Source organism: Panthera uncia, chromosome C2 (assembly GCF_023721935.1).
Source record: "Panthera uncia isolate 11264 chromosome C2, Puncia_PCG_1.0, whole genome shotgun sequence".
NCBI lineage: Eukaryota > Metazoa > Chordata > Mammalia > Carnivora > Felidae > Panthera > Panthera uncia.
This window is the reverse complement of record NC_064810.1, coordinates 66,639,648-66,667,300: the sequence shown is the minus strand read 5'-3', so window position 1 is coordinate 66,667,300 and position 27,653 is coordinate 66,639,648. Positions and strand designations below refer to the sequence as shown.

At 39.0% G+C, this 27,653-nt stretch overlaps 1 protein-coding gene across 2 annotated transcripts; it reads right to left on the bottom strand.

Moving 5' to 3' along the window:
* Positions 1–164: 164 nt before the first annotated feature.
* FAM162A (family with sequence similarity 162 member A) lies at positions 165–27,135 on the bottom strand. 2 transcript variants are annotated; one of them, XM_049628280.1, is made up of 5 exons: positions 26,994–27,135; positions 8,305–8,427; positions 5,832–5,940; positions 2,751–2,859; positions 165–335 (listed from the first exon to the last, which is right to left on the bottom strand). In XM_049628280.1, exons 1-5 carry the CDS (start codon positions 27,025–27,027, stop codon positions 243–245), a joined length of 468 nt encoding a protein of 155 aa, XP_049484237.1. In that variant the 5' UTR covers positions 27,028–27,135; the 3' UTR covers positions 165–242. The 2 variants fall into 2 exon arrangements, with proteins under 2 accessions (XP_049484237.1, XP_049484236.1); XM_049628279.1 differs by lacking the exon at positions 26,994–27,135 and adding an exon at positions 14,811–14,874.
* Positions 27,136–27,653: the final 518 nt, after the last annotated feature.

Sequence of the window (27,653 nt, the reverse complement as noted above, 5' to 3'; positions counted from 1 at the left end):
TAACTTGCCCGATTTTTCTCCAAAAAGGTGAAAGGCTGCATTTAACCTGGATCAAAGCCACAAAAATATAGACAGGTCATTTTTTTAAGGAAATTTATTTGTACCACTACAGCAGAAATTTATGTCTGTGTAAACCATACTTTCATGAAACAGATCCTCATACCATATTCTTCTTAATAACAGGCTAATTGCTGCAACATTATTCCTGCATTTTCAAAAGCCAGCCAACATGGATACCTCTGCTACTCTGTTTTGGCCTTCATAGCTGCTTCCTCTCTCAGGCGAGCTTTCTTTTCTAAGTTCAGGCTTGTTAAAGACTCGTTTCTTCTGACAGCCTAAAGTGAAACAGATTTGAACAAGTGATTATTTGTGTGGGTTTGGGGAGGATGTCATTACCCTGCACTCATGTCAATAGATTAACTGTGACAGGGCATGCCCACAATGGTCTGCTGTGTGCACATTGGGCACAGACACATCCTCCCCGTGCCTTCTGCTTCCTCTAACGCTTCACAGTACAGTAGCCCATCCAGTCAAGCATGAGAGAAATGCTGCACCTCTACCTTCTCTTTCTGGCATGTTTCTGTAAATCTAGCCTCTTCCCTTATAATTAATTCCCTTATCTTTTCCTTTTTTTCTCTCTTTAGTATTAATACCTTTTTGTTTCCATTTCTATCCTTTCTTTCCTTTCACTTTTTTTTGTTGCTACCATTTCTCCTATCCTAACTCATTTGTATATTTTCATACGCTTCAAACTCCTTACTCCTCTTTTACCAAAAATATTCAGCTTTGGAGATCCCAGACTTTACTAAATACTACGACTGATGACACTCACCAGTATCTATCCCACTACTCCAACCTGTGGGAGTAAACGGCAGTGGGGGAGAGGCAACCATTCTCTTCCCTTGTTTCCTTCCACGTGACCTATTACATGCCTGTGAAGCTTACATAAGCCGACCAGTTTCAGAAGTTTTATACCAAATAAGTGAAACTAGCACCCTATACATAAGGTAGAATTTTCTTCTGTGTAATTTCACATGTAAAGAATCAGGTATGGGAAGGGGTAGGAGAATGGGAATGGTACCTTGATGGTAAGGACAGAACATACAATGGCTAACTTCTCTCTTCTATATAGCATTAAGTCTAAAAGTTCTCCATTCTACAGTACCATTTACCAACTTTTAAGAAGTGGATAGTTCCATGTAAAACAAATGAAACGGCTTTCTGGTACATAAAGGAGAGAAAAGAAACTCTTAAAGTACATGGCGTATACCCTAGGATGACACTAGAGGAAATCCCAGGGGATAACTTGTTTCTAGAGTATTTAGACTCAGCTTACTATAATCAAGTATACAAAACCAATACAGACTTCTTAGAATTCCAGAAGCCCCTACGTCCTGTCCACATGCTTCTGCAGGTTTCAATCTGAGAACTAAGCATGAGAAGTCAAACAGGAAGTCAGAAGAAAAACTGAGGTGGGGTAGGAACAGAGATGTCTTGGAAAGAACTTCACCTAGTCCTGCACACTTGTCTCTCATGCTCCCATAAGGTCAGCCTAAATGGTCAGTATTTTCCATTCCAAGAGTCTGAAGAGAGCCAGATGTTCATTTCCTTTTACTCTGCACTCACTGGGGATAAGGAAGTCAGTTATCACTGGGTTGGCAGAAGAACCTTTTTAATATTTTATAATAGATATAAGACATCTCTTTCCACATGGAAGTTGTGATATATAAAATTAGACATAGTATTAAAATAAGGGTTTGACCAGTCCTGCTGCATATAAAAAAAAACATATTTTAATCACAAGATAGTACTATGAGTTTGGGAACTTGAAAAGTTGGCTCTACATTTTTATCCTGCCACTTATTAGTTATGTGACTTTGGGAAAGTGATTTAATAGCTCTGAGCTTCAGGTTTCTCTTTTATAAAGTATGGATACTAAGAGAACCACTGCTTAGGTTCTCAGGGCATTGTGGTGATTCAGTGAGTTTAATAGTACCTGTGACATAATGAGGACTCAATAATTGGGAGCAATTTTACTATCAACCTCAATTAGACGGGTCTAGATTCAAACTGTGCTCTGCCATTCAGGAGATGGGCAAGTGAGAAAAGCTTTCTAAGCCACGTTTCCTCATCTATAAATAAGGTGCTAATAATAGTATCTATTCCACTGTGCTGTTCTGAGGTTCAAATGAAAGAACAGCCAAGTGCTTAGAAGACAGTGAATACTCAATTAATGATAGCTATTAATAATGATATATGTTAAAACAGATTTCTGGACTTGAATACCTTTGTACCTGTTTAGGAGCTATGGTCCTTACACATATGGCCCAGTGTGGCTGAGCTTCAAGTAAAGAATGGTGACAAGAATGCTCACCAGGGTTAAGGCAGTTAGAGTGTGGATAAATAAGCCCATGTACCAGGAGTGCGTTATAGATATGTAGGTGTCATCATTAGATACAACAGTGTCATTTTTCTTGTTTCACAATTTTTTATGACATCTGTGATAACCACTTTTTTTTGTTTACTTCATGCAAAAATAATTCAGTCCTTCACTTTGCCAAAGTTAGGGTTTGCTATTTATCCCCAGACAGGATATCCCAGGTTTGTCCCTACTGTGTCTTATTTTGTTTCTTATCATTTCTTGTGTAGAAAGTAACCAACTCTTCGCAGAGACTAAATATGAGGGTCAACCCCTGATTTCCTCTAGATCCTTTGTAGAAAACAGAGACAGAGAAGAAGTCCACTCTCACCTTCTTGCCCTCAATAACCATCAAGATACATCCGGCCACTGTCAGGGCAATCATTACATAGCTGATCTTCACCCGGATCTTGTTCTTTGCAGCATCAAGCATCTCAAACCTAGTAATACAATGAGATCATGACAGACAGTTAACATTTCTCTTTCTGAAGTTGCCAGTAGGAAATAAGCTCTATGTCTGACAAGTCAAAAGTGGAGTGGTACCCATAAATATAAAAAAGATATGAGACCTGGAAATCTTGTAGGATTTGGGGGAGGATGGGGAATTTTCATAACTCATTTTAAATTTACATATAAAATCCAACAAGATAGCACAAACTTAAAGAAAAAGAGAAAAAGTGTGAAGACAGAAAGTGGATCCAGGAACAAAGGGGGAAAAAAAAGGGGCAAAATGTATTAACCTATGCTTGCTATGCTCGTCCCCAATTTTGGCTTTCAAGTTTCACATTAGCAGCCAATGCTAAAAGTGAAACCGGAAGATATTTCTCCCTGGGGTTCTTAAGAAGATGCTATGTGATACAATGATTGTCTGAACAACATCCTGACAACAAATACTGCAATGAGCTTCATGAGTTTCATATGTTTCAACATGAATCACAATTCAGACAGAAAACAAACGTGGGAGAGAGTTAAATAATGTGCTCTTTATACCCAAGTTTTTGCTTTCTGCCTTGAACCAGGAACAGATTTAATAATCTAAATCTAATACTTCTAATACTTAGATTTAGAACCAGGAATAGATTCTAGACAATATGTGCAACAGAGAAAGATCCTTTAAGCAATGCTTCCTTAATGTTTACCTTTTAACTAATGTTTTGCTAAAATTGCATGACAGTGAACTTGAGACTGTGCTCTTTGGCAAGTACGTCTTTGAACCTGTCCACTGAATACAGACCCATGTGCCTTAACAGAACACTGAGGGTTGGATTATCATTCTTGTGTGAAAACTAAGACGCCTAACAAGGAAGAGTCTAAAGAGAAGGCCATTCCACCTTTGTGATTCTGTATGGAGGCAGTGAGTTGCAGTTCTATTACATGAGCCTGGTAGATACTCAGGGAAGCGTATGAAGAGTCTAAATGGGCCCCAGAGAGAGTAATGGCCTACTCAGTAGGGATGTAGATAGGAAGTGATTATCTCTAGATGATGGGATGGGAGTGCTAACTTCCTTCCTCTCTTTTTCCCCCCAGATTTTTAATACACATTACTTTTGAAATCAGGGGGAAAAAAATACTTTAAAAATGCTTGGAAGGAGGCACAGTGTCCAGGCATTGCAGGAGGCAGAACCCTGAAAGCATACACACTGTGATATAAGAGCTGGGACCCAGTGAGGTGGCAGTGTGAAGGGAGTTCTCTAGGCACTGAAACTGGGCCTGCAGGGCAGTGGGAGGAACCAGGGACAACTGCTAAGGACAGTGAATTGCTCTGTTAAGAGCATCTGAGAGCTCACCAACCACAAACTAAACTACCCATGCTGACAATATTTTATGTGAATTGGCATGGATATGCCAGTCTAAAGTGCTGCGATACTCATGAAAAGAAACATATTTTACTTTTCATTACAAGAATTTTTCATTCAAAATATTTTACATTAAAAGAGCAAAATGCATTTAAATAAGGCCATGAGGTTGCCCTCCCACAGAAGCAATCAGAGTGGGCAGTGCCTGTTCAGAACTACCAGCACAAGGATGAACTCTTGCTCAGGCCCAGGGAAGAGCATTCTATGGTGACTCACTAGGTAGTACTTTGGGTTTAAGGGGGATCTTGGAACCACCGGCAAGGCAGACTGAAGAAGGTGTTCCATGGCAAAGTCTACACAGCACCTATTAGGGCCATGGGTATACACCAGCTTGTTTTCTGCTGGAATATTCAGGAAGAAATTAAGACACAGGCAGGAACTTAACATCATTCTTATTTCCAACTTGCTCTTATTTCCCAGGAGAGTGCACTGTCATCTTATCTAAGAAGGACCAGGGCTTTCCTGCTGAAGTAATTTTAGTGAAAATAAGGTACTATTTAATTTGACAGACAGAAGTAGAACGGCTCTGTTAAAGCCACTGTAAACAAAAAGCAAGTAAGACTTCTCTTCCTGGGAAAAGATGCCCTGAATGAACTCAGATATTTTAAAATCATGCCTTGGAACCCGAAACCAGAAGTTCCAGGAATAGTTTCTTGCTAGAAGGGAACATCTAAGAGCTTTTTTCCCAACTCCCTATCAGTAAAGATGATGATGCCCCACAGGGGAGATGGCATCTACTTCTCACAATCTCTCTTGGCTGAGATGCAAACCAATCAGGGTCTTTAACATCAGGAGGCTGGAGCAGTGGTTCTCAACCAGGGTTTCGTTTTGTTTTGTTTTGTCCCCCCAGGGGACGTTTGGCAATGTCTGGAGACATTTTTCATTGTTACAACTAAGTGCCACTGGCATCTGGAGGATGACCGAGCAAGGATGCTGCTAAACATCCTATCGTGTACACAACAGCCTCCGACAACAAAGGATTATCTGGCCCAAAATGTCGATAGCATGGGGATTGAGAAACCCTGAGTCAGAGGAATCTATACTTATCTCCAGACTCTGAAAAAAGTCCCAAGATCTCAGCCACAGCTGGGTTTAAGAAAGTTGGTGATAGGAAGCACGCTTTCCGGGATCCCAGAAAGAGAATATGTTGTTCTTAAATACTGTTATGCCTTTGGTTGAATACTTGGGTGGATTTTGTAGAATATAATTATTGTCAGTGATACCTAACTGATATACCTAGATTAAAAACAAGCTAAAAACAGTGAACATCACTGCTTAGTCAGATTTCTGTAGCTAGGAGAGGAAATCAATCAGTTGACTTTTGAGTACTTGACAGCTCTCCACTAGGTGCAACATAACATATCAATGAGAAGGCATGGATTTTCCAGCACTGTTTTTATTGCAGGTACTTGCCAAAGAGGAAACATTTACAGAAGTTAAGACTGTTCTAGGATTTGGCTGAAATGTTTTCAATAGGGACTCAAAGGAACTGTTTTTCCTTTGAAATGGATCAGTGAGAAATAAAAGCTGCTTACAACCCTAAGTTCAGCACTCACGAGACAGTCTCTGGGATTTCATCTTCCTTTTTGAAGCGACCTGACCATATCAGGATCTTCCTCTCCCAATGTGTAGGTTTGTGTAATGGCACTCTGTGGCTGTAAGTGTCTATGAAAAAAACAAGACAAGACATCTTACTTATTTGAGGTTATGACTCTCAAATTTAGCAATTAAAAAGTGCTATTCGTGCTTTTTAGCTATCCACTAAACAGAACCGTTGAGGAACCTCAAGCGAATTAGAGCTTTGTTTGAATGGAATTTCTTAGGATGCCGCATTTGTCAAATGAGATTCAAAAATCTGTGAAGGCTGAGGTAAAATAAAAGCATTATTTCCTAGCAGTTGAAAGTTGAAAGAACACCATAAGCAAGTATATAAAGATAAAGATGAACTAAGAAGGGAACAATGAGAAGCTTATTTGACTTCAGTAGAAAAAGAACAAGGTTATAAGGTAAAATAAGATTATCAAAGATCCTGAATGCCAGGCTAAGCTTTTTAAACCTGATTTGGGAACTCTGAAGCAAAGAAGAAGTTAATGTTTTAAAAGGTTAATCTGCATAATAGATGGAAGAGAGAAAGGAAGGATAGGATAGAGTGGGCAACAAGTCCAAACAGGACCTTGTAATACAACAGTCCGGTGATATGGTCCGAACTGGAGTTGGAACGGTGAGAAGAGAGACAAAAAAGTCAATCTCAAGATGACTGAAAGAATTTGGAGACTGATTAAGACAAGGAAGGAATCAAATAGCCTCAAATGTGAATGAGCAAGACAATAGTACTGTTAACCAAAATCAGGAGACTGAAAAGAACCAGTTAGGAAAGGAAAAAGCATGGATACCATTTTATATCTATCCATTGGGTCTAAATTTACAACATCTGAATAGGTTTCATGAATTAAGTCAAAAGCAGAGATAATCATCAGTGCAAAGGGAGAGCCAGTGAAGATGATTAAGACCCAAGAGACTGTCCAGGAGAAAGAGGCAGCAGACGAAAATGAAGTGGCCAAGGAGGCGGATGAACAAGAAAGGCACACAACCACAGACTGTAAGAGAAAGTCTTTCAAAAAAATAAATAAATAAAATAAAAGGAGAAGTCATTGAAGATAAGGAGCAGAAAAAGTTAGGGAATCACAAAATGCTAGGGTTAGAAGGGACCTTCAGAGATAATCTCATTTAACTTCCACGTGCTGCCTACATCTCTCACAGACAGACCATCTCCTTGACTGTTACCTACTCCTTCATACTCCTTCCCACTGCCACATCATCGTGCTGTGCCTCTCTCACTTAACCAGAAGGCAACAGCAAAGGGAACTGGGAAGTCACTAGGAAAAAAATCCATAAAGAACCAAAGGTGAGAAAAGAGGTTTAGAAGTATAGAAATGGTATTGCTGTAGTTTTATTTTTTAACTCTCCCAGCACTTGGCACAACTCTATAGTTGTTGTTTTTTTGCTTTCTTTCCATTGTAAGTACATTAAAGATAATTTGGAAAGTATAGATATAAAAGTAGAAGATAAAAACTATCCCTAATTCTCCTGTTGTAGCATAATCACTATATTTTTACTTTGGTAGTGTTTCCTAAGTCTTATCCCTGTGTGTGTATGTGTCATTTATATGTATATCATGATGTGCTTAAACACGATATAAAATTTTGTATCCTATTTGTTCATGGACATAATGACAAACATTTTCCATGCCAGTGCATGGTATTTACAAGCACCATTTCCAACAGCTGTACAATCTCATCAAGTACATCTAACATACATAATTAATCATTCCCAGATTATTTGACATTTAGATTTAGTTCTCATTTTCCTATTATAAAAATGGGAACATCTTTACACTCAGAGATTTTCCACATTTGGGGTTATTCCTGAGGATAGATACCCAGAAGTGAAACACCAGGTTGAAGGATATAAACATTTTTAAGCTCCTGATAACTATTCTTTGAGGATAGTTCTTTTCCATTCACCAAGACCTGCCTGACCCGAGCGTACACCCATGAAGAAGGAACAAGCAAATAGCTTGTGGGACCCTACAGTTTATATATTATGCTCCTTGTTTCCACAGTAGTGACAGTGACAAGGGTTTGAGTTAAGAATAGGAATACTGATGGCTGAAATTAATGCCCAAGCCAGAGGCTGGTGCTAGTTATATTGTATCCCAAACATTATTTCCTAATGTGGTTCATCTTTGGGGTTCCTAAAAGATAACTTCTAGATCACTATTTACTTTGGTGCATCCATTCTCCAACAAAAAGCTCCAATCTAATCCTGGAAATAAGAGATGAAAGTGACAAGTGAGGAAAAGGAAGAAAGCATTGCTACATGTGAGCCAATAATAGTACAATTTGGGAGGCCTCAACTATAGGACAGGGTATGACAACCCTGCGATGACTTGTCTTTTAGGTTGTTTTGATTCCAAGTTGTTCCATTCATCAGGAGCTTCCATAACTGGAAAAACGAATACATACTTACAGGGTGGAGCTTTTGGACTTTCTTGTGGTTTGGTGCAAAATCCATTTATTCTCTTCAAATCAGAGTTTCTGGTAAGTCTTAGAGATGAGGAAGCATCTCTTTCAAATAACCTAAAATAGTTTCCTAGAAAAAGACAGGAAAATGTTTCAGAGAAAGAAAATCTAATGGTGTCTCAAAATAGGAAATACCTACAAGGTTTATATTTCATTTATAAAAATTAACTCATTTAAAAAGTGAATATACTACTGTGCATGTAAGATACATATATTTAATTTTTTTAATGTTTATTTACTTTTGAGAGAGAGAGAGAGAGAAAGTGTGAGTGGGGGAGGGGCAGAGAGGGAGGCAAGAATCCCAAGCAGGCTCAAGGCTCTGAGCTGTCAGCACAGAGCCTGATGTGGGGTTTGAACTCACAAACCGTGAGATCATGACCTGAGCTGAAATCGGATGCTTAACTGACTGAGCCACCCAGGCTCATACATATATATATATGTATATATAAGATACATATATTTAAAGTGTGATCCTTGGTGCTGTTTTAAAATATACATATTTTGCTCATCAGGAAATTAGCAATTTGTAATATAAACATTTTATCAGCTGTTTATAAAAGTACTTCTCACACGTATTTTGTCATAACAATGCTCCTGATGGAAATATTACATATTACTGCACTGAGTTATTTAGGTAAAGATTAGAACCTCTCACGAGTGATAAATCAAGATGCCAAATTGCCAATATGACTCTGGTATACTCTGGGTAGGGGGCTGCAATGGCCAGCAAGGGGATCTAGAAAGCCTTGTTTTGCCTAAGCCATAATTCCCCAACTGGAAATCAACTTCAGGTATAGTAATTGTGTAAAGTTTTTAAACTATATATTAAAAAATGTATAAAGCTATATTATATATATAGCTAATTTTAAAATCTAAATTCTAAGCACACTTAGAGATCAGTACTATAAATCTCCATGCACTCACCACCCAGTGTCAACAATTATCAACACATGGCCAATAAATAGTTTCATCTGAACACCCCTCCCTACTTCCTACTGAATTATTTTAGAGCAAATCCTAAACATCCTATTAGTTCACCTATGAATACTTCAGTATGTATCTCACAACAGCAACTTTTCAAAATCATTCAGAATACCATTAGCTCAACTAAAAAATATTTCCTTGATCTTAGCATATTATGATCAAATATTATATTTCCCCAATGGGCTCATTTTTTTAATAGTTGATTTATTCTAAATAAGTGTACATTGAATACGCCTTATCATTTGTTGAAGAAACTACATCATTAATTCTATAGAATTTCCCTCATTTCAGATTTTGCTGATTGTATCCCCATGGTGTTGTTTAACATATTCTTCTAATTCTTTTTCCTCGTAAACAGATTTTTGAGGCTTCATCAGATTTAAGTTAGAATTTTTAGGAATAATATGCCATAGGTGGTACTGTGTTCTTCCTACTGTATCTTATCAAGAGGCATACATCAATTTTATTTTGTTAAGATTTATCAGTAGATGCTATCAGTCTGACTCATCCCTTATAAAGTTCTCCATCAATCTTTCATTTAATGTTTTTATCAGACATTGATGATTGTTACCTAGATCTATTGTTTCATTATAGAATATAAAATGGTCATCTTCTACATGAACTACTGGATTATTCTAAGGTAAAAGTCCACAGGAAATGTGGAATGAATGCTTGATTCTTTCCATTTGCCAGTTTCAAACTGATGAACTGTTTTCCTTGCAGCCTCCACAGGCGACCTTTTGTTTAAAAATAACATAAGGAACGCTTGCATTTTAACACATTATGTACTCCAGCCCATTTCAGTCATTTTTCTTTTTGATGCTCAGATATACCCATTTTTAGCCACTAGGAACCCTTCCAAATTGGCTCCTGAGTACTTTCAACATGTGCTCAGTAATCATTGATAGCTTCCCTACTTTCGGACATGATGCTCCAGATTTGTTTTGAATGCTTCCTGTCTCTGATTTAGAATCAGACATTCCTTCAGGGTGCTATGGTTTTTAAACAGGAAGTATTACTGGGTTTGTCATTGTTTCCATGCCTTCTCAGTTAACAAAACTAGGAAATACATTCATTCCTAAAACAAATGTATGCCTAAGAATTTAGTTTTGGTTAGCCATTTTCACATTTAGCCTTAGCATGAAATTTTTAAATCAATCATAATTAATCAGAATTCTTTTTTTTTTTTTTTTTTAGTGTTTTTATTTATTTTTGAGAGACAGAGCATGAGCAGTGGAGGGGCAAAGAGAGAGGGAGACACAGAATCCGAAGCAGGCTCCAGGATCCGAGCTGTCAGCACAGAGCCTGACGCGGGGCTCGAACTCATGAACTGTGAGATCATGACCTGAGCTAAAGCCAGACACTTAACCGACTGAGCCACCCAGGTGCCCCATAAATAAATCAGAATTCAAAGCAGAAAAAGCCAGAAATACTTTTGATGAGTGAGAGAAGAAAGGGGAGTGATTCTGAGTATGGGGGTCATAGTACAAGAGAGACCGGGGCTGATAGGATTCAGAATCAGAAGACCCCTAGGGTCCTAGAACATGGAAAAAGGGGAGCACTATGAAGTACAATGGAACAGAAAAGAAAGTTGGAAAGACACCAGTGATAAATTTACTAGTATCCCGGCACTCTGTGATGCTCTGGGTGACAAAAAAAGTAATGCCTAAAAGTTGTCTTTAATGCAACCAAAATGTTCCCTCACAGCTTTATGGATAAAAGCTCACAGGTAAGTTCAAGTAGTTTTTAAGATCTATTTGTTAGTAGACAGTCTGTCTGTACCTTTGTAGTTCCAAACTCCTACTTGGATGTCTTTGTAGCTTCAGAGTTGGAGCAATAAGGGGGAGGCAAGAGAGGGAATAGGAGTAAAATACGTTTTTTCCCCCCCCAAAGCTGACTAGAACCACGATTTATTTTTTTTCTCTTACGTTAAAAAAACTTTAAAAAGTTTATTATGTTTAAAAATCTTTAAAATTATTTTAATGTGTATTTATTTTTGAGAGAGAAAGAGACAGAGAAAGAGAGAGAGCACAAGCGGGGGAGAGGCAGAGAGAGAGGGAGACACAGAATCCAAAACAGCCTCCACGCTCTGAGCTGTCAGCATAGAGCCTGGCACGTGGCTCCAACCCACGACCTACGAGATCATGACCTGAGCCGAAGTTGGATGCTTAACTGACTGAGCCACCCAGGCCGCCCCTATTTATTTTTGAGAAAGAGAGAAAGATAGAGCAAGCTAGGGAAGGGCAGAGGGAGGGGGAGAGAGTCCCAAGCAGATTCCATACTGTCAGTGCAGAGCCTGACTCAGGGCTCAGACTCACAAACCGTGAAATCATGACCTTAGCTGAGATCAACAGGTAAGCATCCAACTCTTGGTTCAGCTCAGGTCATGATCTTGTGATTTGTGAGAATGAGCCCTGCATCAGGCTCCACACTCACAGCATGGAGCCTGCTTGGGATTCTCTCCCTCTCTCTCTCCCCCAAAATAAATAAACATTAAAAAAAATAAATGTAACAATTTAAAAGATATTACTATAGACTTAAATGGGTATATGTTTATATTTGTGTAAAGATTTTTAAAATAACACTTGATACATAACTCCATTATCATAAAACTAATCCTTTTAAAGTGTACAGTATCATGGTTTTTAGCTTATTCACAAAGTTGTGTACTGATCACTACCATCTAATTCTAGAAAATTTTCATCATCCTAGAAAGAAATGCCAGATCCATTAAGTCACTCTGTTTCTTCCTCCTTCCAACCCTTGGAAACCACTAATCTACTTTCCATCTCTATGGATTTGCATATTCTGGAAATATGGAAAATTTTTGATGTTTTTTATAAATAGAATCATGTAATATGTGGCCTTTTATGAATGGCTTCTTTCACTCAGCATGTTTTCAAGGTTCATCATCCATGCTGTAGTATTTATTGTTTTTTTTTGTTTGTTTGTTTTTTACGGACAAATTTTATTCCATTGTATGGATACCCTAGACTTTGTTTATAGTCAATGGACATTTAAGTGGTTTCTACTTTTTGGCTATTATGAAGAATGCTGACATGGAAAATTATGCACTTTTTTTTTTTTAATTTTTTTTAACGTTTATTTTTGAGACAGAGAGAGGCAGAGCATGAACAGGGGAGGGGCAGAAAGAGAGGGAGACACAGAATCCGAAACAGGCTCCAGGCTCTGAGCTGTCAGCACAGAGCCTGACGCGGGGCTCGAACTCACGGACTGTGAGATCATGACCTGAGCTGAAGTCGGACGCTTAACCGACCAAGCCACCCAGGCGCCCCAATTATGCACTTTTTGAACAAACATTTTCATTTCTTTGGGGCATATACTAAGGTGAAATTGCTGGGTCATACGGTAACTCTGTTTAATCGTTTGAGGAACTGTTTTCCAAGTGGTCACATTTTACATTTCCATCAGCAATGTTTGAGGGTTCCAATTTCTCCACCTCCTAGTCCACATTTGTTTTTTTTTTTTAACGTTTATTTATTTTTGAGATAGAGAGAGACAGAGCATAAACGGGGGAGGGGCAGAGAGAGAGGGAGACACAGAATCGGAAGCAGGCTCCAGGCTCTGAGCCATCACGGACCGCGAGATCGTGACCTGAGCTGAAGTCGGAAGCTTAACTGACCCAGCCACCCACGCGCCCCCACATTTATGTTTTTTAATAAAAGCCATCTTAGTGGGTGTGAAGTGGCATCTCGTTGTGATTTTGATTTGTATTTCTCTACTGGGTAATGACGATGAGAATCTCTTTACTTGCTTGTTGGCTAGTTGTATATGTCCTTGGGGAAATGTTTATTCAGCTTCTTTGCTCATTTCTTAATTGGGTTGTATTTTTATTATTGAGTTGTGTTGTCTGATGTATGACTTGCAAATATTTTCCTCCATTTCATGGGTTGTCTTTTCACCATCTTGATGATGTCTTTTTAATACAGAAGTTTCAAATTTTGATGAAGTCCAACTTATCCTTTTTTTTTTTTTCTTTTGTTGCTTGAGACTTTGGTGTCATATACAAGGTCACAAAAGCCTACTCCTACGCTGTTGTCTGAGAATGTTATCGTTTTAAGTTCTAACATTTAGGCCTGATCCATTTGGAGTTAATACAGGTATGCTGTGTGTGGAAGGGATCCAACTCCATTCTTTTACAGGTGAATGAATATCCAGTTTTCCCAGCATCATTGGTTGAAAAAAGCATTCGTTCCCCTGTTGAATTATTTTGGCACAATATAGAAAAAATTGAGCATAAATGTGAGGGTTTATTAGTAGACTCTCAATTCAATTCCACTAATCTATATTCCCTTGTATTCTATCTATGTTCTGTGTTAGCTTAGTGGCCACCTAATCACTGAACAGACATCCTTAAATGCCTGCCACCAAGAAGTTTGCCAGACTTTGCCAAAGGGCTCTGTGTGCCTGTTGCAGCATGCTCTAGGGTGGGTGAGGGAGAAACTGTTCCCACTGAATTAGCTGAGTTGGGTGAAAAAAAGGCAAGCCCAGTGAATGGGTGTTTCCAGGGAAGTTCCAGACAAGCCAAAAGTAACAATTCTCAGGGGTTGTGGATTTTAGGGCGCTCCAAATCCATTCTGCCTTCTTCAGTGCCTGCTAGAACTCCTGGTTTTCATTAGCTACTGTGATTGACAGGCTACTGGTTTTCAAGGCCACTGTGAAGCTGACAGGACAAAGGAAACTGTTAAAACTATTATAAAGCTTGCTATTCTTACCATGATTAAGTCATTTTTCTTGGATAAATACTACTCAGACTACCACAAGCCTCTGGTTATTTTCTAGAGTTCTGAAAAAGTTGATCTTAAGAATTTTTGGTGGTGTTTTCATAGTTTTTATATATAGGAGTGGATTTTCAGAGGTCCTCTTATGTACCAGAAATTGGGACCTATGTTTATGTAAAGATTTGTGGTTATTTGCTAATTTCTTTCATAAGGGTATGCATTTTTTCATTTTCTAATTATGTAATCCCAGAAGGCCTTGCCCAGGTCTGGGTAGCCACCCCACCAGTGCCACCTAGTGGCAGTAAGTGTGCACCATAAGGAAAGTAGATAAATTACAGTATAATTGATTTCCACACCTTTCCTCATTTTAAATGTGGATAATGTAGTATTTACTGCAAATTGAAAAACAAATGTGACAGCATTTGGCAAGATGCTTGAAATATAGCAGGCACTCTAAATTTTAAGGTTTTTTTTTTGAAGCACTACTTAAAACAATAATTTTCAAAACATTTCCATAGCACTTTTCAATTTTACCCCTAAAGTGGTCAGAATTTCTGACCATTTTATGCTAATTCTATGAATGAAAATATTCTATAAAACTTTTCAATAGTTTCTCATAGCTCTCAGGATTAAAACAAAATTACATAATGCTGTGATTCTCAAACCTCAGCGTGCACCAGAACTACCTGAATGGCTTGTTTAAACACAAAGCACTGGGGACACGTACCTTCAGTTTCCAAATCAACAGTTCTGGGGTGGAGGCTGGGAATCTGCATTTCTTACAAGTTCTTAGGTGAAGCTGCTACTGCTGATTTGAAACTACACTTTCAGGCCCACTGTGCTTGGGGTTTTAAAAATAAAAAAACTGTGCTAAAATATACATAATAAAAGTTTACCATTTTTACCACTTTTAAGTGTACAGTTCTGTGGCATTAAGTACATTCACACCGTTGTGTTACCATCACCAACATCCATCTCCAGGACTTTTTCATCTTCCCCAGAGGACCCCTTGTTTAATGTGACCTACAAGGCCCCATCTCACAGCATCCTGCCCCATTCCCTTCTGGAAGGCACTGAGACAGAGAGGAACAAGGTTAACTGGCAGTGAGCTACAAGGTCCACAGGAAACAAATTATTTCCTTAGGTATTGCTCTTCCCCATCCCTCTTAATTAGAACAGAGGCAGTTTAGCAGAATAGAAGACAAGGTAACTCTCAGCTTAGTTTGGGTAATGACGATAAGGCAAAAAATGATAACAGGTACACCTACTTACTACCAGTCAGATAAATCCATGTTTGGAGATACTCATTCAACAAATAATAACTGAGTACCTACTATGTATCAGGCATTGTTATAGACAACATATAAAAGAGGTAAAAAAAAATCGATGCTAATAAAACTTGCATTCTACTAGAGAGAAGGTATATGCACATACATATATACATACATTGTTAGACAATAAATGCCAAGAGAGAAAAAAATGAACACTGGGGACATGACATAAAGTGAGGTGTTTATGTGCTTGGAATGGAGTGTGTGAGATTTTAGATAGACTACTAAGGTAAGCTCTCTTTGAGAATGCCACTTTTGAAGGAAGTAAGGGAGCTAGCTATGCAGATATCTAGTGGCAGGATATTCCAAACAGAAACAATTTAAGAGCAAAGGCCCTACAGTGGTTCTAGGAACCACAACGAGGAGGCCAGTGTGGCTGGAATGGAGTAAGGGGAGTAAGATTTGAAGTGGAGCTGGTGGTGAAAAATAGTCACTTGAAGGCATGAGAAGTTTACCTGGATCAGAAAATATCTGCCAGCTTTTTCTTACTACAACTTCATACTGGATGCCAGTAATTTTTACCTCTCTAAAGTATAAATGCTGTTCAAAACATATGCAAATATGATATTTTACACATTAGAAATAACAAATGTAAAAAAAATTAAAACTGAAATCACTAAAGAAAATTATGAAGTACTTAATGTGATTTTTTATTCTGCAATTACAAAAAACAAAAGCATAAAAAAGTTTTAGGATCATTAAGATGTCTTTTCTTCCTTTTCTGTCTCAAAGAGATAAAATATATTGCCCTACAGACATCCAAGCCAGAAATTTTCCATCCTCTGGTGAATTACAATTAAAAACAAACATACAAACCAAAAGAAAAATGGCCCTTTAACCCTCTGGTTGCACTTGCAGCCTGCCCCTGGCTGACCAGTTCTGCATCCCTGGGGCCCTAGCAGGAAGTCGAGATGAATCCTCCCTGCCGCCTCTGAGGATGTGACTGACAAATGGCTGGTTAACTTAGAGTGGAGGTTCTCAAACTTTAGTATGCATCAGAATCACCCAGAGGACTTATAACAGATTACTGGACCCCAGTTTCAGAGTTTTTGATTCAGTATGAGAGGTCTGAGAATTCCCATTTCTAACAATTTCCCAAGTGATGCTGCTACTATTACTCTGGGGGCTCACAATTTGAAAACTAGTACCTCAGAGGTTTTACTAGGAGCTGGAAGCTATAGTTGGTCAGCTGGGATGAGGCTGGTTCAAGTACTGGCTTTTGCCTTGTTTTCCCCTCCTTTCCATAAAATGCCTTTCCAACCTCATGATAGACAGTGCAGAGAGGTAGGGATCCTTTTTTCTCAGAATCTTTCAAGACACTCCTGGAGTGAATCATCAGTGATGTGACATTAGACATGATAAATGGAGGTTCAATGAGTGCTGGGAGAGGAAGAGACTTTTAGAAGATATCTAATTTAGTGTCTTATAACCTGTATGAAAATCAGTTGCTAAGCGTGTTGCAAGTATGTTGCTAACTATGAAGTCTGCTCATCATCTGCTTAAAAATAAAATCATGGCATTTGTCAAAACCCATAAAACTATACATCACAAAGAGCTTTTAACATATGCAGATTTTAAAATATCAACCAGGATGTTGGGAGAATCCAAGGATGGAATTCAGGCTGTGACAAATGCGTCAAACTGTATTAGAAATGTATGACATGACCTAACTTCACAACCTTCAAGGTGGGGGAAAAAGAAGCTGACATGAGTAACTTTGGAAAACATTGTTGTGGCTGGAAACTGTACCAAAGATAAAAAGAACTATACATAAACACTGTACTCTAGTTGGCAAATTTGTTTCTTACAGGAGCATGGATTAATAATCCTGAAACTACAAGTATAGTAGGATTGAACAAATAAGCAAATAAATGGTAGGTAATGGGGGTGCCTGGGTGGCTCAGTTGGTTAAGCATCTGACTTGATTTTGGCTCAGGTCATGATCTCACCGTTTGTGAGTTTGAGCCCCGCATCGGGCTCAATGCTGATAACATGGAGCCTGCTTGGGATTCTCTCTCCTTCTCTCTCTGCCCCTCCCCCCTCACAATAAATAAACTTTATAAATAAGTAAGTAAATAAATGGTACATAATAAGAATCCAGAGAAAGAAGTTCCAAAAGCAAGGGTAAAAGGCTAGAATGAATGTGGTGCTGGATCAGTCAGAGAATTCAGTATTAACTCCTACAGGTTTATACAGATATTTATTGAAGTATATAAATATATTTATATTTCACATATATTTTTATGTATATAGAGAGATGATAGACAAAAGATATAAACACAGGGGCACCTAGGTGGCTTAGTTGGTTGAACATTCAGCTCTTGATTTCAGCTGAGGTCATGATCTCATGGTTTGTGGGATTGAGCCCCGTGTTGGGCTCTGCACTGACAGCTTGGATTCTGCTTAGAATTCTCTCTCTCCCTCTCTCTCTGCCCCTCCCCCACTCAAGAATGCAGGCTCTCTCAAAATAAATAAACATTAAAAAAATCCTAAGTGTCTGTGTATACACATGGGTTACTATACATACATGTATTTCCTAGCTCTACCCGGTAGGAGGGCATAGAATCATTGATACTTCAGTAGGAACAAGCACACTCAGTGCCCAGATCTGGATTTCTAAATATCATTATCCAGTCAAAGGAACTAGGGCTCCTTGGAGAAGAATGGCTGACTCTAGGCTGGAATACCCTGCAGTGCCAGAAAATAAGGAAGTATTCAAAAAACACAAGGATGTTTTTGGATCGGGGCATGTAAAGGGACACAGGAGCTGATTGGATAGAACCTAACCTGGAATAATTTGAACAACAAAATAATGTAGTAATAGATTATATAACTTAAGGTATAAAATATATGCATCCATATGGATATAAAAAATAGCTGAATAAATTAATAAACAAGGGAGAAGGGACAAATCTTCCTTACAGAAAAATCCCAAATACATGTAGATATTCTTCCCTCTGGGATTCCTCTCTCCTTGTGGAAAAGTGTGAGTTGGACTTGGTGACTTGTTTCCAAAGAACAGAGAATGGGAAGGGAAAAACAGTAACTTTACAAGGAAGAAACAAACTGGTTAAGGTTAAAATCATAAATCATGTGGATATCGTCTAATATGATGTAATAAAAAGGGTACTTGGCCTCTGCTAGTTATTCTTTCCTCAAACCCATAACCCTACTCTCACCCATCAAACAAACCCAAATTGAGACATATTCTACAAAATACCTGACCAGTATTCTTCAAAACTATCAAGATCATGAAAACCAAAGAATGTGAAACTGTCACAGACCAGAAGAGACTAAGGAGACATTGACAACTATGTCATGTTGTGGCATCCTGGAACAGAAAATGGGACATCAATAGAATAGCTGGTGAGACCCGAATAAAGTCTGTCCTTTAGTTGATAGTAATACACCAATGCTAATTTCTTAGTTTTGACATATGTAGTATAGTTATGGAAGATGTTAAAATTAGGGGCAACTGGGTGAGAGGTATACAGAACTCCTGTACTATCTCTGCAACTTTTCTGTAAATTAAAATTATTCCAAAATAAAAATGTTTCTTAAAACATGGGTACTTGGATATTAATTATATCTTGTTTTTACTCTATATGGGTTTTATGAATATTTTATATTTACTTGATATTTAATATTTTTAAAAGTAGCAAAAATTTGATGTTATCTCTATAAAAATGTCATTCTCACTTGCACTCCAATATGCTTTTGGAATGGGACAGAGAAAGAAAGGAATGGAGTAGGAAATGTGCCCAATTCAGGGTAGACTTAAAATGTGTAGATGAAGGTCATGTGACTAACGTACGCTGATGGAAATGAGATGAGAAAATTATACATGTTGGTATATATCCTGTCACACCTTGCTATTTTCAAGAATAGTTGACATCGCCTGGGAACTTGTTAGAATAAATGCAAATTCTCAGCTCCTACCCAGACCTACAGAATCTGAGTCGGTATTTTTTTTTTTTTAAGAGAGAGAGAGAAGAGAGAGCGAGCGTGTGTGCATGCAGGCAGGGTAGAGGAGCAGAGACAGAAAGAGAGAGACAATCCCAAATCTCAAGCAGGCTTCACACTCAGCACAGAGCCTCAGGTGGGAGCCTGGTGTGATCCCACCACCCTAAGATCATGACCTCAGCCAAAATCAAGAGTCAGACGCTCAACTGTCTGAACCACCCAGGTGACCGTGGGAGCCTGCATTTTTTTTTTTTTTTGAGGGCACAGGGGGAGCCTGCATTTTTAATGAGATATCCAAGCGATTCATATGAACATTAAATTTCAAGAAGCAAACAGATACCCACATTCATTCAACAGTTGATGAGTACTTACTGTGTGCCAAACACATGGAAATGAATACCACATATTCTAAAGTCTAAAACAGTACTATTTACTCAGCCTCAGCTAGGAGCTTCATAGTAGAACAAATTCGCAGACCTCACCCCAAACCTTCAGAATCTCCTGGAGTATGGTCTAGAAAAATGTTTTAATAAGCCCTCTAAGTCATGCTTATGCATACTGAAGTTTAAGAAGCCATGCTCTACAAAAGTGAATTTCAAATTTTGCATACAACAATCACCAGAGTAGCTTTAAAAAAAAATGCAGAGCCATCCAATGAAATCCCAGTGTCTGGGAGCAGGACTCTGGCATCAATATTTTTTTAAATTCTCTATGTGATTCTAATGTGCTACCACGTTTGAGAATCACTGTTCTTCAACACAATCAGCCAGAGTCCCTGTCGAGCACAGGTTACATGGATGACCAGGGCACCTCCAGAGCTTAATACCTAACTCTGGCAGAGTTCAAAATTCCTCTTTTCAACAACTAATTTGCTGAAAAGAAGCTCTGATTTACTTCTGACTTCTGCACATCAGTAATATGTAACTCATTACATCAAAAGTCTGGAATCCCTGTAGAGTTATATGCCCAGTTTTCAGATTTTACAAAAGTATGCGACATAGACTTCGGAATCTCCCTTCCAGGCTCCCATTGCTCACAAACCTACCTGCCTTCTTAATGAGGTCCATGCTGATGTTCTAGGGCTTGGAATTTAAGTGATGTCACGGGCCTAACTCATTCTGGCTCTGGATACTGTGCCTATCCATGCTCCCCCACAGTGAGAGTCCTTTTGTTTGCCAAACGCCCAAAAGGATTTGGGAAATAGGCAGAAAAGCTTTCAGCAGGAAAACAACAGTAACAATGGTGATTTTATACAGTAAATCTGAGTGCAGAATGCAGGACAGGCCAGGGGTGAGGAAAAAGTAGGGGCAAAGGAAGCAGGAGTAGGAAAACATAGATATGGGACCTTCCTTTTAGGTTATGTCACAACACTGTAGTTCAAGTGGTTTGTGTGAAGAAATAAGACAGCTATACGTCCTAATGGAGAGTACCTAAGAGATGTGAAAAATACTAGGGAGGAAAAATGGCAAGAGAGATCGACATTATGAACTTTGGTGGGCTGACTAGAACCCTAGTCACCCTTTGTAACATTGCTTCTATGGGAAAAAAATTTTAGAGTTCAAAAATAGATTTATAAATAAGCCTTTGGAAATGGGCCAGTTTTTTTGTTTGTTTGTTTTTTGGTGTTTTTGAAACCTGGCCAGTTTTTAAGTGGGGAGAAAACTACAGGAAAAAACTCTTTACAATTCTATGTATCTGGTGGCTAAACTTTAGTGAGATGGGGCCATAATTTGGTATCCTCCCATCTACCCAATAATGGCTATTTGAAACTCTCTTGGCCTTAGCTGTTGACCTAAATCCACTTTGTGACAGAAACAGATTCCCTACTTCTCCATCTGTTTTTTTGTCCTTCTCTGCAGGCCTATAAGAACACTAGGCCTTCCTTCACTCTAAACTAGTGAAGCATTCCATCTGTGATCCCTCTTACTGAGACATGTTGTGCCAAACTTATCTCACCACCTCTAGATTCTTCCCTCTGCCCTTTTCCTGCCAAATGTCTCCCTGCTTTAAAAGAAATAAACTTTAGAGAAGTAACACTTGCTCATTATAGAAAATTTGGAAGCTTAAAAAAAAAGTATGATGAAAAAATAAAAACACCTAAAATCACATCTTCCAGGGATAACAACTTGGTGTATTTCTTCCCAGGCATCTTCATATGCTTATATATAACATATACAATTTTCATAATCAAATACTATATCTTGCATATGTCAAAACACTTTTCCAAGAGATTAATTAAAAAATACCTTTGGTGGCTATATAACATCCAACCCATGGATATAACCTGAATTCAATCATTCCGTTGGCCAGATTTGTTTCCCAATTTCACTATTACAAAAATGAGCAGTTTTCTACACAAATCTTTGATGGCATTTCTGATTATTTTCTTATGTAGAATCCTGGTAGTGCAGGGTTAGAGAATATGAACCCTTTTAAGACCAGAACAACTGCTTTCCAGAAAGGCAGAACTGATTTACACTTTACTGGTAGCTGATGAGAACTCTGGTCTCATTATACCACAGTGGCACTGAGGGTACACTATCTTAGACAAAACAATCACTTGTTCTCAACAGTTCCTATAAATAAAAAACTAATCTCCTTCCTTTCATAGTTCAAATGACTGAATAAGTGGCATGTATTTAATTTACCATCTTGGTCTCACCACCCACACATTTTACTATAATGTTTCTTCCCCCGCTCATTTTACTAAAATTGCTCTAACATTAGTGATTTCCCTCTGGTCCCATGAATGTTTTTAGAATCTCACCATTAGCTCATTTGATTCTATTCTTCCCATCTTTGTGGCCATTTGACTCTACTAATCTCAGCCTTCTACGAGACCTCTGACCCTTCTTACCTTATACTGTTATATTCTCTCCCTTCATCTCTGACCTCTATGATGTACCTTCTTTAATGTCCTCTTTACCACTTCCTATTACTTATACTATGTCAGGCCTCCAAGATTCGGTCTTTGCCTCTCTCCTGCATTTGTCTGTCTCAGGGAGGACTCCCTCCTTTGTCCCCTAGTCTTTGACTGAGAGATCCCACATTTACTTATAACTCAATGTCACCTACCACTCAATAATTCATGACCATCTGCCACAGCAGTATCCCTTCTTAACTTTATTTCTGACAATGGCGCAACACTCCTACAGTCCTCCACACTCAAAAACTTTAGTTTTGGGGCGCCTGGGTGGCTCAGTTGATTGAGCAGACTTCAGCTTAGGTCATGATCTCACCATTTGTGAATTTGAGCCCCGCATCGGGCTTGCTGCTGTTAGCATGGAGGCTGCTTGGGATCCTCTGTCCTCCCTCCTTTCAAACAAACATTAAAAAAAAAATTATTAAACCCTCCCCCCCCACAAAACTTCAGTCTTCCTTAAATTATCCTGTTTCACAGAGCCATACTAATTTCTTCAAAACACCTCATATATATATAAATATATATATATATATATTCACTTATTTATTTTTTATCATTTTCATCATCACCTCACACATAGATTTCTGTAATATCTTCACAAGCAGTAGCTATTCACGTATGTAGCAGCCAATGTAATTTTCCAAAAATGCTTCTTTGGGAACTTCCACATAAAGGCTTCCTTTCTGCCCAAATGCATGTAGTTCAAAACACTCAAAAGGCCATACCTTTTCTATTACTTCCTGACTGAACTCCAAGGTAATCCTTTCTTCTTACTACCCTTTCTCCTCCCACAACCTCTCCAGACTCATTACTGCTCCTATCTTTGCTCTTGTCTGTCTCCCGTTCGGTTTCAATGGAGCCTTCAGTAGATAATCTTAACCTATACATCTATTCCTTTCTTAAAGCCAGTGGTATGCTGGGTCATGGGGGGAGGTCAGTGGAGAAAATCCCTGATTTGTAGTGTTTGCCAATAACCCTGACCACAGCAGATTTCAAGCTACCAATGTAACATGACTAACTGTGAAATTGGGAAGCAATGTGCACAAAACCAATAGGAACTGGCTCCATGACACCATGGCAGCACTTAAAATCTTTTCTGCAGTCTAGAACTTAATATATACTGTACTACATAAGCTCTCCAGATGTATTATATAGGTGTATTTGTTCATTGTAATAAACTGCAGCCCTACCAAGAGAGGGAGTCCACTCACTTTAGAGTTTTCAGAGTGTACAGGGCATATAATGTGTGCTCAATAAAAACCTGTTGGCAAGACCTGGAGTGTGTGATAAGCAAAGCCAAAGAGCACTAAAAATGGGCATGTATTCATTTAGGGTTGGCTAGCAAGAACAAACAAAATGAACAATGAAGGAGCAGAATGTACTGGAAATGAAATCGGAATGGGAGCCAGGAGATATTGGTTATGTCCCAGCTTTGCACCTGTATGACTTTTCTGGGGTCAACTCAGTTTCCTTCTGAGGCCTTAACTTTCCTCATCTGTAAAATTAGGGGGCTACACTTCATGACCTCTAAGTTATCTCTTGATTCTAATGCTGCAGAATGTCAGTTAAACTAACAAGGAGGCTCCATGGTCCACTGTATTGGTATAACAATAATGATAAAATCATTTTAAAATCTGCTGAAAAGTCAAAGAAGTGTAGGACAACAAAATTTTTCTGAAGGTGTGAAGAAACATTCTTGTAAGGCCATTCCATTCCTTTGACCTAATAATTATTCTGCAGAAATTAATAATTGTTAATTTTAAGTTTTTAATTTTTAAAAAAGCTAAAAATAATTATTCAAAGAATATCAATTGCCTGTCTACTATGAGCTGGACATTGATAAATGCTGAGGATTTAGTAAACACAATTTAGTCTTTACCGCCATGGAACCTACAGGAGTATGGTTCAGTAGTCATTTAGTTCCAAATCATTTTATCAGTGTCTTTTAACTTAAAGAGCACAGATTGCTCTAAGGAATGGATGCGAGATACAGATCCTCTCTTCCCCAAACAGGTATATAGTCATAAAAACATGAAGATAATTTCAGAGGTTCACAGGACCTCTCACCTGAGAAGGGGTCCAAGAACCACAAGTTAACAACTCTGACCTATATCTACAGCTACACCCACAAAATGACAAATTCAAGCTCATAAAAACCTATATTCTGTTTGCCAAGAAAGTACAGCAAAGATTTCCAACAGAAACATTTAAAAACAAAGGTCCATCGTTTAAAGGATTAAGCTTTGGTAATTTGAAATTTCACTCACCTAGAGTATCTTATTCCAAATAATATTCTGGATAAGTGAAGCATGCCTAGATTATGTTTCTATATGATATGCCATTCCTTTGGTTAAGGTTGTCTGATAAATCAGTCTTCTTACTGAAAATCCATTTGCACATGAATGTGTGCTTCCATTTCCCAAGTAAATCTGCATTTCATGACACTTCCATTTCACATTAAAGAGACCCAATTAGGGGCGCCCAGGTGGCTCAGTCTGACTCTTGATTTCAGTTCAGGTCATGATCTCCTGGTCATGAGATCAAGCCCCACGTTAGGGCGCCCGTGCTGAATGCAGAACCAGCTTGGGATTCTCTCTCCCCCTCTCTCTGACCCTGCCCTGCTTGCGCTCTCTCAAAATAAATGAACAAACATTAAAAAAAAAGAGAGAGAGATGGGGCACCTGGGTGGCTCAGTGGGTTGAGTGTATGACTTCGGCTCAGGTCATGATCTCACGGTTCATGAGTTCGAGTCCTGTGTCGGTCTCTGTGCTGACAGCTCAGAGCCTGGATCCTGTTTCAGATCCTGTGTCTCCCTCTCTCTCTGCCCCACCCCTGCTTGCACTCTGTCTCTCTGTCTCTCAAAAATGAATAAACGTTAAAAAAAAAAAAAAAAAGAGAGAGGCCCAGTTAGTCATGACAAACACATATACAGCACACACATATCCTATATAAGCAGCTTGAATGAAGCAAAGAGCACAAGTTCCTGAATTAGAAGGCACTTACTCATCTCCCAGTTCTAACGTTTTATGGCTAAATGATCTTGGACAACTCGTTTAACCATCTGACCTATGTTTATTCACTTGTACATTGGAGAATGAATGATAAGACTTACCTAAGAAGGATACTATAAGAAATCAATCAAGTAAAATAATGTATGTCAGAGTATTTAGCTATAAAATGGGCACAAGTGGGTGAAAAGGCAGATCACTTAGAGTTGCTCACAAAACATCAGACATTCAAAGACCCTTTGGAAAGAGTTCTTCATGTAACATTCTTAGTGGATCTATCTGGAATAAAGTAAGTTGTTCTTTTTAGCTCAAGGAATTTTGTTTTGATTGATTGCCCAATACTGAAGATCTTGAATATCAAAAGTCTGCAGAGAGGCTCTTGAATCTTTATAATGCATAAATATATCTTCAAGACAGGAAGATAAACTACTTATAAACCTTTAGTCTTAGTTCCTATGTAGTCAAAGTCACTTTAACTCAGCTATTTTAGTTTTTTTACAGAGTATTCTTTCACTTACCTTGTAACAGCTAACAGGTCAACAGGGTGTACACAAAAGATTTTAGGTAAATTAGTTCAATGAAGCTGAACAAATTAAGGAAATCAATCTCTTTTAGTGGAGGGAGTGTTTATTTTAAAAAAAGTGTATAATATTCTCTAGCTTGAGACATGTTTTCCAGTCCACTCTCCATTGGAACACAAAATAAGCTATAGAAAGGGTTTTTTTTGTTTTTTTCTTTTTTTACATTTCTTCATTTACATTTGTAATGTACATTATTTCAATAGGCAAGTTTGGGGTGATTCTTCCTTTAAAATTTGAAATAGACAGCTTTTTAGTAATTTGCTACCAAGGAAAAAAAAATCAATCATCACATCTTACCAAAGCTCATAAAGGTGACCAAAAGTGGTTTGCCCTGGTGCCTGGAAAAGTGTCAAGAGGCAAACTTTCTGATTTCTCAGCCACTACTAAGCAAAGTAGTTCCCCAAGCTCTGGTAGTTCCCCAAGGAGACAAATTAAGCTCTGACTCCAAATACCCATTACACAAATGTCTACTAGAAAAATAAACTGCAGATTCTACATAACACTTTCCCCCAAGAAATCCAAAGTACTTCACTGTAGAACTGTTTAAAAGAAACGTATCTCCCATTTTAGAAAAACAATTACTATTATTCTGTGAAACCTTAAATCCCCTTTCTCATCAGACATTAAGTGGGTAGGAAACCGAGACTCGAGGTTTTCCTTGAGAGCAGAGAGAAACTCTTGAGATGGTGAGAGACTCAAGTAGAGTTATGGACGGGAGAGGTTAGGGTGGAAACCTGGATCAATCAAGCAGATGGGGGGGGGGGTGTCTCTAGGGATGGCAGGTGCCTTAAGAACTGAGCTCAGAGGAGACAGGGGATGGGGCGGGGCGATAAAAGAACGGGGAGCAAGGGCTCTTTAAGTTAGTGGGAGCTGGGTGGACGGATGGCCAGGCACCAGGGTCACTCCTGGCCAACTCCAACTATCTGCTTAACAGTTGCTCTCTCAGCTTTTGCTCTCTCCCATCACTTTGGGTAGGATTCTGAGGAACTTGGGAGTACGTGATGAAGTCAAGCAGTTACCAGGCCTGGGGGAAGCTGCAGGATTCCTCAATCTCCAGCAGCCACGCTATCTTCCCAACCTCCCCCAGCCCGACCCGCGTCTCACCCGCCGCCCAGCGCAGGCTGCGCAGGCTCCCCATGGCCGCCTACTCCGCCGACCGGACTGCGCCTCGCAGGCGGTGACAGCGCGCGAGCCCGTTCAATGTCACCAAACTCCGCAACGGGAAAGGGGTGGGCGGTACTGGCGGACGGGACAGGTGAGACTGGAGGGAGGACCCAGCAGGCCGTGCGTGACGCGCGGGGCGTGTGGGCAGGGCTTGCGTGACGCACGGAGCGTGTGGGACGTGCGTGACGCGCGGAATGTGCGGGCTAAGCTCCCGGTTCTCTCTCAAACGGTACCGCCTCCGCGACGCGACTTTAAGAAAGCTTTTGTGGAGTCTGGGTGTTAGAGGCCTTTGCATTATCATTCTCTGTGTCTGAGAAAGTTTCCGTTTGAGATAGAAGAAATGTGATCACTGCAGAACTGTGAACTGTAGACCCCGAAATCACACTGCCTAGATAAACCCAGTATTTCAATAATGTTTTTCCAGCGTTTTCAATGAATATATTGCTTTTATCAAAAACATGCAATTAAAATTAAGCTCTTAGTGATCAATGGACACTATGTCTTAGTGACTGTGAGCGTATTTCTCAGTCTACGTGAGGAATTCACATGTATGCTTACTATTTCTTCAATTTGCCTATTTTTATAAAACCAAGCATTTCC

What these genes read in the sequence shown, in the direction of transcription:
- FAM162A (XM_049628279.1), bottom strand. Translation starts at nt 14,859, where the DNA reads ATGCAGATTCCCAGCCTCCACCCCAGAACTGTTGATTTGGAAACTGAA. An exon ending in AAGTCCAAAAGCTCCACCCT is followed by an intron (nt 5,941 to 8,304) that starts GTAAGTATGTAT and finishes TTTTTTTCATAG; the next exon opens with ACACTTACAGCCACAGAGTG. An exon ending in TGGTTATTGAGGGCAAGAAG is followed by an intron (nt 336 to 2,750) that starts GTGAGAGTGGAC and finishes GTTTCACTTTAG; the next exon opens with GCTGTCAGAAGAAACGAGTC.